At 45.5% G+C, this 19806-nt stretch overlaps 1 protein-coding gene and 1 pseudogene across 1 annotated transcript; one reads left to right on the forward strand and one right to left on the reverse strand.

Annotated features, from left to right (window-relative positions):
- Window positions 1–1435: 1435 nt before the first annotated feature.
- LOC123058880 (SNAP25 homologous protein SNAP33) lies at window positions 1436–3270 on the forward strand. The gene is made up of 6 exons (XM_044481556.1): window positions 1436–1525; window positions 1816–2242; window positions 2387–2477; window positions 2647–2768; window positions 2855–2952; window positions 3048–3270. Exons 2-6 carry the CDS (start codon window positions 1883–1885, stop codon window positions 3145–3147), a joined length of 771 nt encoding a protein of 256 aa, XP_044337491.1. The 5' UTR covers window positions 1436–1525; window positions 1816–1882; the 3' UTR covers window positions 3148–3270.
- Window positions 3271–9141: 5871 nt separating this feature from the next.
- On the reverse strand, window positions 9142–9280 carry LOC123063860 (uncharacterized; annotated as a pseudogene).
- Between the last annotated feature and the right edge of the window lie 10526 nt (window positions 9281–19806).

Here is a 19806-nt window from a genome sequence, read left to right on the forward strand (position 1 = left end):
TCCTTATGAGTGAGTGTTACCATGTATTCTTGAGAGAAGCTTTTCTTGGATTTTTTTTAAGGATTTATTATCAAATGACACTACTTTATCTATTATTCTTGGATGGTGAGTGCATCCTAGGTGATCAGGACTCACTTGTGATCCTATCAAGTTGTACGTGTGAAGGACGCAAGAGTTAGTATGGGCCCAAAGATTGCCTACTTTATCAAAATCTACCCTTAGTGAGGCTTATAAGTACAAGCCACCACGTAATAGGTTGGTTCTACTTTGTGAGCCGCTTGGTGGGCATCGCAACCGGTATTCTTCCAGTCTACAACCAATTTGTTCAAAGCATCCATCAACGTAGACGTAAGATATCGTCAATTATTCAAACCATCGAAAAAAAACTCTCATGTCACAAGTGTTTGCATTCTCTTAATTATACCTCTTTTTTACTTGCAAGTTTGTTACTTTTCCGCTCCTTATTACTCTTGATTTCTTGCTTGTTACTATCTCTGTCATGGTTTATCGGTCCATTTTGTATTTTGTGCCTAAATTTGACCATAAATTTAACTTGAAGAATGTTAATGCATGTCATAAAAAATTATATCGTTGGATTCATATTTGAACATAGTTTCCAATGATATTCGTTTTTGTGCCATGCATTAACATTTTGATAATTAAATCCATGGTCAAAACTTGGCACAAAGTACTAATGGGACCAATAAACCAGGACGGCGGTAGTAAGTGCTACTGGTTGTCTAGTCCATGTTGCCTTAAGCTAAAAAAATTCAACCTAAAATTGGTAGTTGCGTTATTTTTCAAAGGACTGTTCACCCCCTCTGCTCCTTAGATCTTGATCCCAACAGCTAATCTAAAAGGCAGTACTATGATTCTTTTGATTTAGTACAGTAGTTCTATTTTTAGCATTAAAAATTCAGACCATGTTAGTTATTAGTGTAATAATAATTTTAGTGCTTAAAAAATCAGTAGTACGAATATAAAGGTTAGTACTATACGATTAATTTATACACTAAACCTGAGTACTGCAATCATATAAATTAGTACTATAATACTAATTTTGGGGTAAGATCAGTAGTATTATGAACATCAAAGTTAACATTGTAATACTAATTTCATTACTAAAAGTCAGTACCACGACCATGCATGTTACTACAGTAATACTACTTTCACTATTAACTCAAGTCACAAATGTTACAGTTTAGAGAATATTTGCTCTTGTCATTCCGTTTTGTTGCGTTTATAGCATGGCAAATGAGGCATGCATTATAGGACTTGCATGCAGCCACATCCTCCCCAATGCTCGGCTGCATCCAATGGTGCGCGGGCATATCGCAGGTTGAAGCTAAAATAAGCACTTGCCCTTTTTAGATATCTTGTTTAGCAAATAGACCACTATATAGAGAGAAGGATTTACATGGTGAAAATAGTTCATTGTCAGCTATCCAATAAAGGCAGATAGATTGCTCGCCTCCTCTTTTGCCCTCCAAGGCGGGCGGAGGAACGGGAGGACAAAATCTATCTCGTACGAACACACAATTTTGACCTATGTCTTCTTTCATTTCTTTCTTTTTTGCGAGGAAATTTTTACCTATGCCATCATGTCTAGTTTCTCTAGCAGTTCAATTTTCTCTTGTTACCTTTTTGTTCATGCTGCTTCTTTGCCAAACTTATTAGGTCTGTCTTTCTTAGTTTTTATATAAGGATGATTTTATGGATCGACAATGGCGATGAACCATGATTTCCCATTCGCAATTGCAATTGTTGGTCATGTTTTTTCAACGGCAATGTGACCTTCACATGTTTGATTTGCAGGAACCTGCCCCTTGTTTATAATAGCGTAGAATTATTATTACTACTATATTTTCACTTTGACAACAAGATGCCTGTGGCACGAGGCGCCAAGAAGCCGGGTCCTGTCGACTCCGACTCTGACGACGATGGTCTCATCTCCAAAAAGCCGACCAAATCGTCCACCTATTCGGTTCCTACCGGCAACAAGAAGCAGTACAAGGATGGGTTCAAGGACTCCGGCGGGCTGGAGAACCAGTCGGTGGAGGAGCTCGAGAACTACGCGGCGTACAAGGCCGAGGAGACCACGGACACGCTCAACGGCTGCCTCCGTATCGCTGAGAACATCAAGGAGGATGCTGCCAACACGATGATAACCCTGCAAAAGCAGGGGGAGCAGATCAGCAGGACCCACGAGAAAGCCGTCGAGATCGATCAGGACCTCGCCAAGGTGCATATGCTCCACCATTTTACTTTGTTTGTACTATATATAAACTGCATGCGCTATGAACAAATTACTGTTCTCACCTTACACCGAGGCCTGTTTGAAATGTGTGGTGCCTTATTGTTGTGATGTCGATGTTTGAATCTCTAGGGTGAGGGGCTCCTGAATAGCCTTGGAGGGTTCTTCTCCAAGCCATGGAAGCCCAAGAAAACAAAGAAGATCAAGGGGCCAGTGTCGCGAGGTACGTAGATACTCCTTCTGTGAAGAAATATAAGACCATTTAGATCAGTAGTGATGCAAACGCTTTTATATTTCTTTACGGAGGGAGTACAACCTAATATTAGTACACTAACTAATAAAATGCTTGGATCATGAGGCGTGCTCATTATTTCTTGGCAACCATGACACAGATGATTCCTTCAAAAAGAAGACGAGCCGAATGGAACAGAGGGATAAGCTAGGGCTGAGCCCTCGAGGGAAGGGGAATACCCGCGAGTACGGCGATGCCACAAATGCCATGGACAAAGTTCAGGTTCGTGCATGCTCTTGACTCACTGGCCTCCATGGAGAAGTATCTCCGAAATATAAGTATATTTAGAAGTGCTTTCGTTTCGCCAGTTGGAGAAGAAAAAACAGGATGATGCCCTCGACGACCTCAGTGGCGTGCTGGGGCAGCTCCAGGGCATGGCTGTTGACATGGGATCAGAGCTTGATAGGTAAAGTCTTTAGTTTACTGCATATGCGTGGAACCACACTGAAGATTAATCAGAACTTTTGAATCGAGTATCTTATGTGCTATCCAACGTTTCAGGCAAAACAAAGCACTCGATGATATGCACGGCGACGTGGAAGAACTCAACTCCAGGGTGAAGCAAGCGAACCAGCGCGCCCGCAAGATTCTCGCCGATTAGTCGATCGTCAAACATGTCTGCAAGCGTTATTATGAGTAGTTGACAAACATGTCTGCAAATGTTATTATAAGTATCAACCATTATTTGCAGAGAAAACGAAAATGAGAGATTGTTGTTGAACAAGCCTCATTGGAGTAACTTTTGGTTATAAGAGCATCTACAAATGGGCACCTAAAACCAGCCCCAAACGCCCCGGCGGGCTGCCCGTTCACTGGACGGTCAAAAAACGCGACTCATCCGGATGCCTCAAATCGGCCTCAAACGCTCGGGCCGACCGGCACCCCTCCTATCCACGTCGGATCTAACCCACATTGGCCACCCCGACCCCACATATATTCGTCTCCATTCTTTTGCCGAACAAAACCCTAGCCATTTCACTCTACTCGGCTTCGCCACAAGCTCACTTTCGGCGAGCTCCGGTCTTCTCCGGCATGGCGGACAACGGATTTGACTCCGGTCACTTTAGATCTGTCGGCTGGGTTTCGTCCCATGCCGGATGGAAGAGACTATGGCCGTCCGCATTGCCCTTCGCCGCTCCTAGGAGGACTACTCCGACCGGATATGGATCAGTCCGGCACGCATCCATTGCCTCGGCGCAACGGCCGCTCGAATTCGCTGGGGCTAGAGCATCGCAGTCCGTTAGCCTCCCCATCTTCGGTCCGCCCAAATATGCATGCTACAAGGACCAGTGTGCCCACCGTGGGAAGGAGAGGATGAGGGCTCCGGTGAAGAGCAAATCCGACTTGATCCATTTTGTGCTTTCGAGCGCTACTTCCACGAGAAAGACGACAAGGGCGCCGGAAAGGGCAAAGGCAATGCCTGCCGTGGATGATCCATAGCAGTCCCTCCGTCCCATAATGTAAGATGTTTTTTGACACTACACTAAAGCCAAAAAACGTCTTACAATATGGGACGGAGGAAGTAGTATATAGGTAGAACATGCCAAATTTTGGTAGTCTGATGACATGTGCTTATTTAGCCGGATGGATTTGAGTTTACGTTACATTGCATGTGTTTGTATGAATTTGAGGCTCGCTAATTGAGGTGTTCGGTTGTGTGAAGGAAAAATTTAAGGTCTGACTGGTCACTATCCGCGGACGCGTTTCAGCGCATCCCCAGGCGTTCAAGGGCCCAAATTTGATGTCTATGGGCTATGGCTGTAGATGCTCTAAGTATTTCGACCATCACAGTTAGTAATGTAGTAGTAAGTACTGACTAACTTCAATATTAAAACAATTCAAAACAAACTTCAGTGTTGAAAATAGTACTACAAACATACGAGTTGGTACTTATAGTACTTAGAAATCAACGGTACACATACATGAATTGTCCGCATATAAGATTTTTTTGAAGTCAAACTTCATAAAATTTGACCAATTTGACGGAAAAAGTATATTAACATCCACAATACGAAATCAATATCATTAAATGTGTCATGAATTTAATTTTAATATTGTATAATTTTGTATTGTAGATGTTGATATTTTCCATATAATATGGTCAAATGTTACAAAGTTTGACTTCAATTTAGAAAAATCTTATATATGGATTAAAGAGGACCGGAGGGAGCACGAGCTAGTAATGTAGCAAAAATACCCACAACTCTTTTTAGTAGTACTACAGACCCTTGTCAGAGAATATGAAAAAAAGGGCATCCACTTTGAAGTTGTGGAATGTGAGAAAGGCTGGGAACGTCGTGCCTTTGCCAGGGCCGACGACTTCGTGTTTATAGGCAGGGTCGCGACCTCCCTGATAGCGTACAAAGTTGTTGCGATTACAATCTTGGAGAACAAGGGATAGACTAGAGATAGACATTCAAGATAACAAGAATATAAACTATAACAAACTCCTAGTCTATCCTGAACTACAACCTTCGGTAGTCAGCCTTCGGGCGCATACAACTTGTCACGTTGTTTAACACCCTCCCTTAATCACAACTTCGCAAGTTGAGATTACGTTTGAATTCTTCAAGATTCCTTGTAGGTAGTGCCTTGGTGAAGCCATCTGCAACCTGGTCCCTTGAATGCACAAAACGAATTTCCAATTGTTTATTAGCAACACGTTCTCTCACAAAATGAAAATCTATTTCAATGTGTTTTGTCCTTGCATGAAAGACAGGATTAGCAGATAGATAGGTGGCACCAAGATTGTCACACCACAAACATGGAGCTTGAATGTGCTTCACACCAAGCTCTTTCAGCATGGATTGAACCCAAATGATTTCTGCTGTGGCATTTGCCAATGCCTTATACTCAGCCTCTGTACTTGACCTTGATACGGTTGCTTGTTTTCTTGCACACCATGATATGAGGTTAGGTCCAAAGAACACTGCAAACCCACCAGTAGAACGTCTGTCATCTAGGCATCCTGCCCAATCAGAGTCAGAGAAAGCATTGACAAGTGTAGATGAGGACTTGCTGAAGGTGAGACCAAGATTCATAATATGCTTTACATATCTAACAATACGCTTTGCAGCAGTCCAATGAACTGTGGTAGGAGCATGAAGAAACTGACATACTTTGTTAACAGCAAAGGAAATATCAGGTCTTGTCAGAGTGAGATATTGAAGTGCTCCTACTAGACTTCTATACCTGGTGCTATCCTCTTGATTCAAGGGATCTCCTTCAGTAAGAGACAGCTTTTCCGTACTAGACAAAGGAGTTGGTACAGGCTTACATCCTTGCAAACCAACCCTTCTTACCAGATCACTAGCATACTTTTCTTGGGATAGGTGAAGGCCATCCTCAAGTTTCCTTACTTCAATTCCTAAGAAGAAGTGCAAATCACCCAGATCCTTGAGAGCAAACTCAGCACTCAGGTCTTTCAACAGTCCTGCCACTGCCTCATCAGAAGAACTAGTGACAATAATATCATCAACATAGATAAGCACAAATATGCATGTATTTGCCTTTCTATAAATGAACAATGAAGTATCTGATTTTGATGGAACAAAGCCAAGTGCTTGTAACTTTTGACTGAGACGTGAGTACCATGCTTGGGGTGCCTGCTTTAGTCCATAAAGAGCTTTATCAAGCCTACAAACATGAGAGGGTGAGTTTTTGTCGACGAACCCGGGAGGTTGTTTCATGTATACTTCCTCTTCCAGAACACCATGCAGAAACGCGTTCTGTACATCTAGCTGCCTAAGGCTCCAGCCCCTGGAAACAGCAATTGATAACACAAGACGAATAGTAGCAGCCTTTACAACAGGACTAAAGGTATCCTCATAGTCAATACCATATCGCTGTTTGTAACCTTTAGCTACAAGTCTGGCCTTATAGCGGTCTATGGTTCCATCAGATTTGCGTTTAATTCTGTAAACCCACTTGCAATCGATCAAGTTTTTACCTCGTGGTGGGGGAACCAAATGCCACGTTTTGTTTTTCTGGAGTGCTACGTGTTCTTCTTCCATAGCTTTCCTCCATCGTGCATCTCCTAGGGCCTCATCAAGTGTGCATGGTTCTCTTGTGTAACATGCAAGACCAAACTTGGTTTTATAATTTATAGGCTGAATCACTCCCTTTTGTAGACGCGTGCGTGGAAGGCGTGGTGAAGACACGGGCACAGAAGATCCGGGAGAATCTGCACCAGCCGATCCCGAGGTGGATTCTCCTGGTGTTGCAGCCGCGTCAGGCGCAGCCGGATCTTCTGTGGCTATTGCAGATGACGGAGCGGGCGTAGGCGGCGCAGAAGATCCCGCGCCAGTCCCTGTGGCGGCGACAGGATCCGCCCTGGATCGCGCGCCTGGGCCCCTGGGCAAATCAGCGGCAGAATCCGCTCCGGATCGCGCGCCCGACCCCCTGATTGGATCAACGCCGGTTTGCGGGCGGCGCGCGTAGCAGCGAGGCCCACTCGTGGGCCAGCGGCTCTCGGCCTGCCGCGTGGAGTGACTAGATTGGCGCGGGCCCGACGGAGCGTCTGGACCGGTCGGTGGCGCCCGTGTGGCGGAATCGGAGTCGTTGGCGCGACTCCTGGTGGGCGCAGGCGCAGGCGACGCGGTTTCTGCACTGTCGCCGCCCTGCTGCCGCACAAGTCCCGGAGCAGATTCGTTGCCGAACTGCTGCCGCTCCAATCCCGATGGGGATATGCCTCCCAGATTCTGGCACATAAAATGTCGCCTGGTTTCTTCATCATTTTCAGTGATTTTTGCACCGTTTTCTTCATCATCAGCTGCTGTATCTGCATCATCAGACTCATGCACAGGGTTATGAGGATTAGTCAACGTATGATCATCACAATTATTTTCTCCCCCATGATCATTACCGGAAAGATGTGACGGTAGAAGAAGAATTTCTTTTCTAAGGAGTGTGCCGGCATTGGGATGAAGATCAGCAAAGGGGAATTTGGTTTCATCGAAAACAACATCACGTGATATGTATACTCGACCGGTGGAGACATCAAGGCACTTGACTCCTTTATGTTGTGCACTGTATCCAATGAAGACACACTGTTTTGATCGATACATGAGCTTGCGATTGTTGTATGGTCTAAGATTTGGCCAACAGGCACAACCAAAGACACGAAGAGAGTTGTAGTCAGGCTTGGTATGAAGGAGTCTTTCAGTAGGTGTGTCATTGTTAATGACCCGACTAGGCAATATATTTATGAGATGAACTGCCGTGAGGAATGCTTCATCCCAAAACTTGAGTGGCATGGATGCTCTTGCCAAGAGAGCAAGGCCAACTTCTACTATGTGCCTGTGTTTGCGTTCGGCAGACCCATTCTGTTGATGGGCATGCGGACATGACACGTGATGGGCTATGCCAAGTTTTTGGAAAAATGAGTTTAGCTTCTCATATTCACCTCCCCAATCAGATTGGAGGGCGATGATTTTGGTGTCAAACTTGCGTTCAACGAGAGCTTGGAAATTGAGAAAGACTTGAAACACGTCGGATCTCTTCTTAAGAAGATAGATCCAAGAGAATTTGCTAAAATCATCAATGAAACTCACGTAGTATGTATGTCTACCAACAGACGCTGGGGCAGGTCCCCAAACATCAGAAAAAATGAGTTGTAAAGGCTTGGTAGAAATACTAGTGGAAATAGAATACGACAACTGATGACTTTTAGCTTTCTGACATGAATCACAAATTGTTTCGACATTGTGCTCTCCAACATATGAGAGTTTATTTTTCCTAAGCAAACGTTTAACTAAGGGAAAAGCTGCATGCCCTAATCGATCGTGCCACCGTGTTGAAGATAGCTTGGTGGCACTGAAAACTTGTTTATTGAACCTTCTAATCTCCGGAATCAAAGGGTAGAGCCCACGAACGCATCTACCTCGATAAAGCACCTTCTTCGTTGCCTGATCCTTGATCAAAAAATAGAAGGGGTGAAACTCAAGGAAGACATGATTATCAATAGCAATACGATGAACAGAGAGAAGGTTTTTATGAGCACTAGGGACATGCAAGATTTTTCGAAGATGAATTTTTCTGTGAGGGGTATTAATAATTGAGTGACCAACGTGACGAATCTTCATACCTTCTCCACTGGCAGTGTGGATGTGGTCTTTGCCGCGGTATTTCTCGCGCATGGTCACCTTCTCGAGTTCACCGGTGATGTGGTTGGTTGCACCGCTATCCACATACCAGTTTGTGTCTACTCCATATGAGCCATCAGCTGCCCCGGCCACCTTTTCATCCGAGGACGAATCACCGTCGTCATCGAACCTGTACCAACAGTCTTTGGCTGTGTGGCCGGGTTTTCCACAGATCTGGCAACGTACGGCGTCGGGGCGCTTGTTGGAGGAGTTGCGGCGGCTGCCCCTATTGTTGGTGTAGGAGGGCCGGCCACCACTGCCGCGAGAGTCGCCGCGGTCGCCACGGTCACCGCGATCACCGCGGTCGCCGCGGGTGTTGTTGCTGTTGTTTCCTCTGCCGCGGGTTGGCCCGCGGTAGCGCGATCCACCACCTCGGCCACGCACAACGACGTTAGCAGAGGACTTGAAGCCGCCACCACCAGAGTTTGTGCCCTGGAACAGCGCCACCCTTTGATCGAAGTTGCTCATCTGAGCATACAATTCATCAAGGGTGACAGGCTGAGTTCGGGCGTCGAGGGCGGAGACGAGGGGTTGGTAGTCCATGTCGAGGCCGACCGTGATGTAGGAGATGAGCTCGTCGTCGCCGAGTGGCTTGCCTGCAGCAGCAAGCTCATCGGCGAGGGAGCGCATTTGTGCGAAGAAGGCCGCAACGGACTGGTTTCCCTTCTATGCGTTCGCAAGGGCGACGCGGATGTTGTTGATGCGCGACAGCGACTGGGACGAAAACATGTTCGCCAGCACTGTCCATAGCTCGTGTGCATGGCAGATCGAGGTCACCTGCACGAGTACTTCCTTGGACAGATTGTTCAGAAGATAACCAAGTACCTGTTGATCTTCTCGGAACCAGATCGGATGAAGGGGGTTTGGTGTGGCCGTCTCCTTCCCGTCCTTGTCCTTGGTGACGACTGTCTTGGCTGGTTCCGGCGTGCTGCCGTCAACGTAGCCATAGACGCCCGCGCCTCTGAGCTGCGGCGTGATCTGTGTGCGCCAGAGGATGAAGTTTGTGCGGGTGAGCTTCTCGGTAATTTGGCCAGTAAGGGTGGAGTTGGATGAGCTGGAGGATGCCATGGCGAAGGCTTGTGCGATGGAGGGCTAGGGCTAGATGGATGGAAGAGTTAGGCTCTGATTACCATGTGAGAAAGGCTGGGAACGTCGTGCCTTTGCCAGGGCCGACGGCTTCGTGTTTATAGGCAGGGTCGCGACCTCCCTGATAGCGTACAAAGTTGTTGCGATTACAATCTTGGAGAACAAGGGATAGACTAGAGATAGACATTCAAGATAACAAGAATATAAACTATAACAAACTCCTAGTCTATCCTGAACTACAACCTTCGGTAGTCAGCCTTCGGGCGCATACAACTTGTCACGTTGTTTAACATGGAACACAAATTTTCGGATCAAGATGTGTGTCACCCCACGGTGAATGTGAGCTATCAATCAGAAAAATCGTGTGCCACATATGATGGGGTAAAGGTAGTTGTCATTTGCCACATATGCAAAGTAACTAATATTAGTAAGTTAGTCGCACTTAATATTGGCATCAAACCAGTTAAGCTCTATGATTCCTGCTGAGGAAATGGGGTTTGTACGTCTATGCAAGTCCGTTGCCTAGTCATGGCCCTCAGTACCCCGCGTGTGCCCAGACAAATGCGTCCACACACAAATACGACCCAAAATATGGTATTTGTGGCAGGGAATATGGTGAACCCATACCCCATCGATAGTAATGGATTTTGTAGGGTGTTGGGCGGCACAAAGATCTCGATAATGAATTCGTGGACACATACAAAATAAAGCGATGTTGACACACATTATACTTGGTTCGGGCTCCCATGGTGGGTAATATCCCCACTTTTTGCTTTTGTGCTCTCTTATTATCTCAATGAAAGATCAATAGAGTATAATTGTAGTTAATGAGAGTAACATAATATCGATCTGGGCTCTTTGAGTTGATTTGTACTTCCTCCGTTCCTAAATAATTGTCTTTCTAGAGATTTCAACAAATGACTACATACGGAGCAAAATGAGTGAATCTACACTCTAAAACATGTCTACATACATCCGTATGTTGTAGTTCATTTGAGATAGCTAGAAAGACAATTATTTAGGAACGGAGGGAGTATATCCCATGGCGTTGTCAACAGACGTAGAGTGCATCGTCATGTTCACTAGGGTCTAAAAGTCGTATTCTCGTTTCAACATCCAGCTCCTTATATAGGTAGCCTAATGTGGGTGCCAAGGCGATGAACTTTAGCCAAACATTTACAACCATACAAATACGGCATGTCTCTTAGTCTTCACGATATTGCGCTCCTTCGTGCGATCTTTCCCTTATCAAGTATCGTTTCCATATTTTGTATGCTTGGAGATAAAAGTTTTCAAAACATCTCCAAACATTGTATGGACACATCGTCTGCCTCATATGGATGCATATTTACAAGGTATGTGTGTGCATCGGCCTCTATGAACCCTTACCTGGTCATTAGAGAAGAAGGGTTATATCAGGTGGTGATGGACTAGTAAGAGCTCAAGAGGGGAGAAATGGTGGAGAAAGTAGCAGTGTGCTCGGACGGGAAAATATAGGCCATGATTTGGAAAGATGTAGCCTGATTTCTACCGCGATATCCGATTGCATCACTTGATCTTGTTTCATCTTCAACTACTTTTATCATGATGGAATGACTTACTCGCTGGAAAATGGTTGAATCAACCATTCCCCAAGGTTTACCCGAGGGTTGCTTTAAGCAGCATGCGTGCTTAGCTTGACCCCTTGTGTCGGTGATCAATGGGCCAACGTTTGCATCTAGAGGGCTCTATATTGGACCTTAGGCATGTAACCAAACACGCCCTAGCCTTCTTGAAGGTTAACCTAAGCAAATCCTATTTGCTGCATCGGAGCAACACCTCAAACCTTCGTTGGTAGGCTACCTGGTAAGGTGTAACGTGGTTTAAATTTCTTTTTTTTGTTCCTTTATTTTCCAATGTATGCCCTTTACATTTTCTGTTTCTAAAATTTTATTCTTTTTATCTTTTTTATAATTTCATTTTAATTGTTTGTTTTCTCCTCTTGGTAAAATGTTTTTTTTCAAAAATAAGAAGAATACACATTCTGACACTTCATGAAGAACTTTTCTCAAATATATAAACTCTTTTATTTGAAATACATGAATATATTTTTATGCAGCACCTTTTTAAAATTATGGGATGCACTTTTATTTTCAACTATATATGCATTTATATTTGGGTACATGATTTTTATTTTGTGACATATAGATATTTCTTCAGTATTAAACCAATAAAAAAACAAGAAAACAGATGAAAAAAACCATTGGAACCACCAAAAACAAGGAAACCCATAAAAACTAAGAAAAGAGAAAAACCAGAGAAACCCAGTGAGGAAACAAAGAAAACCCGAGTAAGAAAAAAAAAACGAGCAAAACACATAGCGAAGGAAACACAGCGAAACTAGCGAACGAAACCAAACGAACTTGATCAAAACCCAGCAAACTAAAAAAATAGTCGGCATTGGGTCGGCCAAGTAGCTACAGGCAGGGAGAAATCCATCAGCGAGACAGAAGTTATACTCGCATTGAGCAAGATATAGGGCTATTTTGGATCACGTCCACGTTGTGTGATGCCTGGCCTGAAGAGTTCCTGGGATCCGCCTGGTGTTTGTTTGGTTGGAGTCCAGAAAAATGCAGCGCTAGCCTGGCCTGGGATACTCAGGCAGATAGTTAGTCTGCCAGGCGTCCTTTTACTCATGAGCCATAGACTAGCGAGATGCTAATTTGTCCGTGTAGATGCCCGATCTTTCACGGTGATGCTTGATCAACAGTTCGTCCCCCTGTTCCTCCTCGCAATCTTCAAAATAATTTTCACCCGCGTATGAAAATATACGAATAAAAATAATGACCCTCTTGGATCAGCACGTAGGCGTCGATGTGATGATCAACCCTCCATCGCTAGTAAATTTCCCCAATGAGAAAATCACAAATAATACACAAGATATGCCCGCCTGTAACTCGAACATTTTTCTGTATATCTCATACTCAAAAGAAAACTCAAAAACTGATCTCTACATCGGCCCTGGCCGGCCCTTTTTATAGGCGACGCGAACTTGAAAAAGACTAAGCCAAACTAAATTGAAACGGACTCTCCTAACAAACTAAGAATTTAACTAATTAATTATCCGACCACATTGATCACCTTAATTAACCTAGACTCAAAACATGTACGAAAATAGTACAACTTGACTCTCACGTCTGCCACGTACAAGCAAAATTACAGGTCTTGATGAAACTCACGTGGCCTAACATAAAAATAAAATGATTTGATTAAATAAAAGACGGAGACTTATCCCTTGGCAGATCCTATCAATTGCATGCCTGTAGTTTAAACAAAAAACTGCCGATCCTTATTATCTTCGGAGGCGTACGAAACGTTGGAATTATATCTTTTGGCTTCGGTTCCTGTTTAGCATCCGATCTAGACCTTTTGTTGTACATTCTGCTAGGTATTGATACAAGCACTGTATGATGAGAATCAACATGCATTAATTCCTTTTTAAATACAGGAGCAATTTTTGGTCCACAAAACTGTCGTACACGACCATCGTTTCCTCGGCATAATATGGTCGCATGCTTAGCATTATTTTCCGCAACTTTTTCATGCCTTGACTCATCAAATGGCTCAGCTTTAATAGAATTATCGATCAATGGTGCCTTGCCCGCATCATTTTCAGTCGCCTGGACTGTGGCCTGGAGCTGCCTGGCTCTAATAAAGTGATATGCAGACAAGTTATATGCTGATGCATCAGTTTTTACATATATTTTATTACCTTGACCACCTTTTAGGCCAGGCTATGATCCAAACGAACTGCAGGCCAGGCTGCCTGCCCAGGCCAAAATTTTCGAAATCCCAGGCGCACTCCAGGCAGCACCTCTGCCCAGGCATGCAACCCAGGAAAGCAACCAAACTAGCTCATAGTCTTCGTAAGCGGAGAACTCCTAGTCAGCGCCTTAACCGTCGGCTAGGAGAACTGGCGCTCATATGCCTGCGTTTCGGGCTGGCTTAGTATCATGGCTTCATTAAAAAAAATAGTTGAGGGTCGCTTGTCCTAGGGTCAAACAACGCTGAGGATCATTCATTTCGTTCACTCGATCACGGTTGACCGGTAATCGCTGACTTTTGGGGAGAAACGGGAAAAAAGTTTAAAAATAACTAAAAAATTGCAAAAATTTCTTGAATTCAAAAAATACCATGAATTTTATTCTTTTTCACTAAAGAGAAAACAAAAGGTTAAAGAATACAGATAAAAATTCCACGGTGATTTTGAAAAAAAAATCACACGTTTTAAAAAGATCATCAATTTGAAAAAAAAAACACAAATTTGAAAAAAGTTCATTATTTTGAAAAAATATTGCGGATTTAAACAAACTCATGAATTTGAAAAAGATAATCAATTTTGAAAACAAATTACTAATTTGAAAAAAAAATCACGCATATGAAAAAAAATCAGCAATTTTTGAACAAAAAGGTTCACGAATTTGAAAAAGTTTGCGGGTCTTGAGAAAAACTTCATAAAGTTGAAAAGTGTTTCGATATTTAAAAGATAATCATGCATTTGAACAAAAGTTCACGGATTCGGAAAAAATCATGGATTTGAAAAATATTTACATATTTAAGAAAATTCCCATGAATTTGAAAAGTTAACGAATTTAAGAAAAATTCACAATTTTAAGTGAGTTAAAAAACAATTGATAAATAGAAGAAAATCTGGCCAAACAAAATCATAAAAAATCCCAAGGAAACCGCTGCTTTTTTCGTGTTATATATGAAGAAGAAAAAGGAACTAACTTAGGCACAGCACGGAAGGCGTCCTAGTTGGTTACCTAGCTTTCTACTAACTGAAGAGTTTTGGGGTTCGAATCTTATAAGGCACACCTTTTCTGAATGTTTACAAAAAAAAAGGTGTAAATGGGCCGGCGGAGATGGGTGTGCGCTGGTTGGCAAAATTGCCTATAAGGGGTGCTTAAGGCGCCGAGTAGGTTCAGGGTTGTAAGGGGGCTCCTGCCAGGATCACTTTTTCTCCATCTCCATCTCCACTACTATAAAACAATCCAACAATAACTTTCTTAGGTGCACCCCGCAATTACCCCCAGTAAAACAGCCGACCCATTCAACACCGCTGGATTACTCCCACGAATCTGAATCTAACAGCCAGAATTGATCCAATACCGCTATGGTGTGCACGTACCAATTTCCATTGACTGACCGTGCTTCACCTGGAGACTAGCGAAGCCTTCGTCCCCAGACAATCGGGCAACTCCAATCGCATCTACTAAGGAAGGACGCATATCCTAAGGAAGGAAAGGAATGAATTGATTCTCCTAGCCCAATCGCGCAGGAGCCTCGCTGCCTTCCGTCACCACCGCGCCAACACCTTCTTCTCCGGCCGCCAACCTCGCGCCACTCCACCGCGCAGCCGCCTCCCTGCACGATCGACGTAGCGGGCGCCAAGGAGGCTGCCCTGCCCCCTCGCAGTGTGGCACAAGGCTGCTAGATCGCCAGTGCCCACGACCCCGCCCAGCACCCGCGCGGCCGCCCCCGCCCTGCACAGCCCCTGGACGGCTGGACCAGCTGTGATTCTTCCCTGCACTCAAGATTACAGGTTTTCAGAACAGAAGAACAAACATTAAACATACAAAAAAGGTAAGATCGTAAAAGTAAGACATTCAGATGCCGTGCAATTGCACAGCATTTTACTATACCTAGGGCACAGGAAAGATAAATCACGCCAGTTTACATCAGTTTATTAGATGAAAGCTGAAACTATCCCAGTTGCCTATCTATCACTGCCTCATGCACTTCTGGGAAGTACATGAACCCCACCTAATGTAGCAATTATTGAAAGAGTGATCAGCCATCCTTTAATGGCTTGATTAAAAGATTGATCAGTCTGCAGTTTACAAAACCTCTATTTTTGCTTCATCCAATCATCTCAAAGTAATCGAGCCCAAAGTTTTTTCAGAAACCATGGTATTTTCCTACTTCGTTTATCTTCTTATACGCAATAATATACATGCTAATCTTCTTATACACATATCTCCACTACTATAAAACAATCCAACAATAACTTTCTTAGGTGCACCCTGCAATTACCCCCAGCAAAACAGCCGACCCATTCAACACCGCTGGATTACTCCCACGAATCTGAATCTAACAGCCAGAATTGATCCAATACCGCTATGGTGTGCACGTACAAATTTCCATTGACTGACCGTGCTTCACCTGGAGACTAGCGAAGCCTTCGTCCCCAGACAATCGGGCAACTCCAATCGCATCTACTAAGGAAGGACGCATATCCTAAGGAAGGAAAGGAATGAATTGATTCTCCTAGCCCAATCGCGCAGGAGCCTCGCTGCCTTCCGTCACCACCGCGCCAACACCTTCTTCTCCGGCCGCCAACCTCGCGCCACTCCACCGCGCAGCCGCCTCCCTGCACGATCGACGTAGCGGGCGCCAAGGAGGCTGCCCTGCCCCCTCGCAGTGTGGCACAAGGCTGCTAGATCGCCAGTGCCCACGACCCCGCCCAGCACCCGCGCGGCCGCCCCCGCCCTGCACAGCCCCTGGACGGTTGGACCAGCTGTGATTCTTCCCTGCACTCAAGATTACAGGTTTTCAGAACAGAAGAACAAAGATTAAACATACAAAAAAGGTAAGATCGTAAAAGTAAGACATTGAGATGCCATGCAATTGCACAACATTTTACTATACCTAGGGCACAGGAAAGATAAATGTAACGCCCTCGATGCGGCTATATCTCCCACGTGTCGAAGCACGACTTAGAGGCATAACCGCATTGAAAGCAATGTCGCAAGTGAGGTAATCTTCACACAACCCATGTAATACATAAGGGAAAGAGATACATAGTTGGCTTACAATCGCCACTTCACACAATTACATGAATAAAGCATTACATCATCCAGATACAATCAAGGTCCGACTACGGAACCAAAATAAAAGAAGAACCCCAAATGCGACAAAGGTCCCCGATCGACCCCAACTGGGCTCCACTACTGATCAACTAGAACGGAAACAACACAAAGGACAAGATCTTCATCGAGCTCCTCCTAAGCTTGGTTGCGTCGCCTGCTCGGTAACATAGGCACCTGCAAACTGGTTTTGGAAGTAACTGTGAGCCACAGGGACTCAGCAATCTCGCACCCGCGAGATCAAGACTATTTAAGCTTATAGGAAGGATGGAGTAATGAGGTGGAGCTGCAGCAAGCGACTAGCATATATGGTGGCTACAATCGCAAAAGAGAGCGAGAAGAGAGGGCAAAGCACGAGCGATACAAATATGATCAAGAAGTGATCCTATAGCAACCTACGTCAAGCATAACTCCAACACCGTGTTCACTTCCCGGACTCCGCCGAGAAGAGACCATCACGGTTACACACGCGGTTGATGTATTTTAAATAAGGTCAACTTCGGGTTTTCTACAACCGGACGTTAACAAATTCCCATCTGCCCATAACCGCGGGCACGGCTTTCGAAAGTTCAATCCCTGCAGGGGAGTCCCAACTTAGCCCATGACAAGCTCTCACGGTCAACGAAGGAATAGACCTCCACCCGAGACATTCCGATCAGACTCGGTATCCCGGTACAACAAGACATTTCGACAGGGTAAAACTAAACCAGCAACACCGCCCGAATGTGCCGACAAATCCCGATAGGAGCTGCACATATCTCTTTCTCAGGGCACACTCAGATTGTCCTAGGTACGGGTAGGCCAGCCCAGAGTTGCCCCTGGTAGCCACCGGTAGCTGACAGGTGGACCAACACTCAGAGGAGCACTGGCCCGGGGGGGTAAAATAACGATGACCCTTGAGTCTGCAGAACCCAAGGGAAAGAAAAGGCTAGGTGGCAAATGGTAAAACCAATGTTGGGCATTGCTGGAAGAGCTTTACTTAAGACGAACTGTCAAGGGGTTCCCATAATAGCCCAACCGTGTAAGGAACGCAAAAATCCGGGAACATAACACCGATATGACGGAAACTAGGGCGGCAAGAGTGGAACAAAACACCAGGCATAAGGCCGAGCCTTCCAACCTTTACCAAGTATATAGATGCATTAATTAAATAAGATATATGGTGATATCCCAACAAGTAAATAAAAGTTCCAACAAGGAACGACTCCAATCTTCCACCTGCAACTAACAACGCTATAAGAAGGGCTGAGCAAAGCGGTAACATAGCCAATCAACGGTTTGCTAGGACAATGGTGGGTTAGGGGATCAACATGGCAATTGGGAGGCTGACAAGCAAAAGGTAGGCATCGTAGCAGTGGCAAAGCAAAAGAGCGAGCAAACTAGCATAGCAAAGATAGTAGTGATTTCGAGGGTATGATCATCTTGCCTGAAATCCCGCAAGGAAGAAGAAAGAGTCCATGAAGAAGACAAACGGACGAAGTCGAACGAATCCTCACAACTCCGGAACGAAACCGAAGCTAACGAGAGAAGCAACCCGGAAAGAAACAAACAACATAGTAAACACACAAGCATAAACAAGTCATGATGCACAAACAAGTATGATGCATGTCCGGTTTAATGAGGCATGGCATGGCAAAGTGCAACAAACAATACTACAAGTTAAGTGGAGCTCAATATGCAACGAGGTGCATGTTGACGGAACACCACATCAATCATTTAGTTATCTCTCGTTTAAGCTACCCAACAATATTAACTGTTGTTAAACATGGCAAGAGGTGAAGCATAACATAAACTATACCATCTAAACAATTTAAATGGGGCCGGATATAAAAACAACAAATCCGGTAAATCCCCATATGCATTTAGTAATTTAATGCAACAACAAGTTTAAACATTTTAAATGTTGTTATCATGATGCGGATGACATATACAAGTTTTAAGCAATTTTATGAAAATGTTGACATGAGCATGTTATGAAGCATTTGTCGCCATGGCGGAAGGAAAAAGGTGCCACGGCGGCGAAACAAAAATGGTGCCACGGCAACATATCGGTTCCGGTAGCTCACAGAGATACCGGTGCAAAAGGAGGCGTGAGCGTGTCATGCAAGATGGTGGGGTGATTCCGGATTCCAGGTGTCCCACATAATGGTGGCATGGCTTACGGCGAACGTGCAAGGAACAATTCGGACATGGTGCAAACACGGGCATCTCATACAACGTGCATTCGGTCCACGGCGGTCGTTTCGGGGTTATACCTTCGAAGCGTGCGTTTTCGGAGAGGTTCGAGTCGTCGAGGGAAGTAGTTGTTCACGTGGCGACGGTAGTGGTACATATCGTAGTGGAAGTAGTTGTTCATGTCCCGTGGATGTTCGGGGTCCACGGGGTCTTCGAGGATCGACGATAGTGGTACACGTGGTAGATGAACTTGGCGATCCGAAGGGGTACTTGGCAGGTCGTCGAGGTACGCGTTCTTGGCGATCCCGTAGACGCGGTAGAGGTACTTGACGCGTCACCATGTAGTCGAACTTGGCAAGTGATGGTCGTCGTGGTACTTGGCGTCTCACCGTGTAGTTGTACACGGAGTCGAACAGAGGGCCTTGGCGAAACCAGGGTGCATCTTGGCGGTCTCGTCTCAGTCTCCAAACCAAAACGAAGCAAGGCAAAAGACTCGGTGCGGTGGTGGTCGGCAGGTGCATGAAGGGGAAGCAGGAGCAGAGGTGTGGCGGAGCTCGGGACGCCATGGCAGCAGAATCTCGGGGCCGAGGACGAGGTCGAGCAGAAGGCAGGGAGGCGGTGGGCTCCTCCGGGCGCAGATGAAGACGGCGGCGGGCACGAGGAGAAGACAGGGGCCGCTGAACGAGCTTGAGGGCGACGGAGGGGCGCCGGAGTTGGCCGTCCCGGTGGAGTTGCGGAGGCCGGGCGTGGGGCTGATGGAACGGGACGCGACGGAGGCAAGGAGGCCGACGGGGCTCCGGCCTGGCTCTCTTCTCTGGCGAGGGCGGAGCGCGGGAGCAAGGGGAGGACCCTGGAGGCGGGGCGACGAGCGAGAGGAGGGTTCGGGCGCGGTGGAGAGCTCGGCAGCGGGGCCAGCAGCGGCAGCCACGGGAGGCCGAGGCTGGCAGG

This window comes from Triticum aestivum, chromosome 3A, assembly GCF_018294505.1.
Source record: "Triticum aestivum cultivar Chinese Spring chromosome 3A, IWGSC CS RefSeq v2.1, whole genome shotgun sequence".
Lineage (NCBI taxonomy): Eukaryota > Viridiplantae > Streptophyta > Magnoliopsida > Poales > Poaceae > Triticum > Triticum aestivum.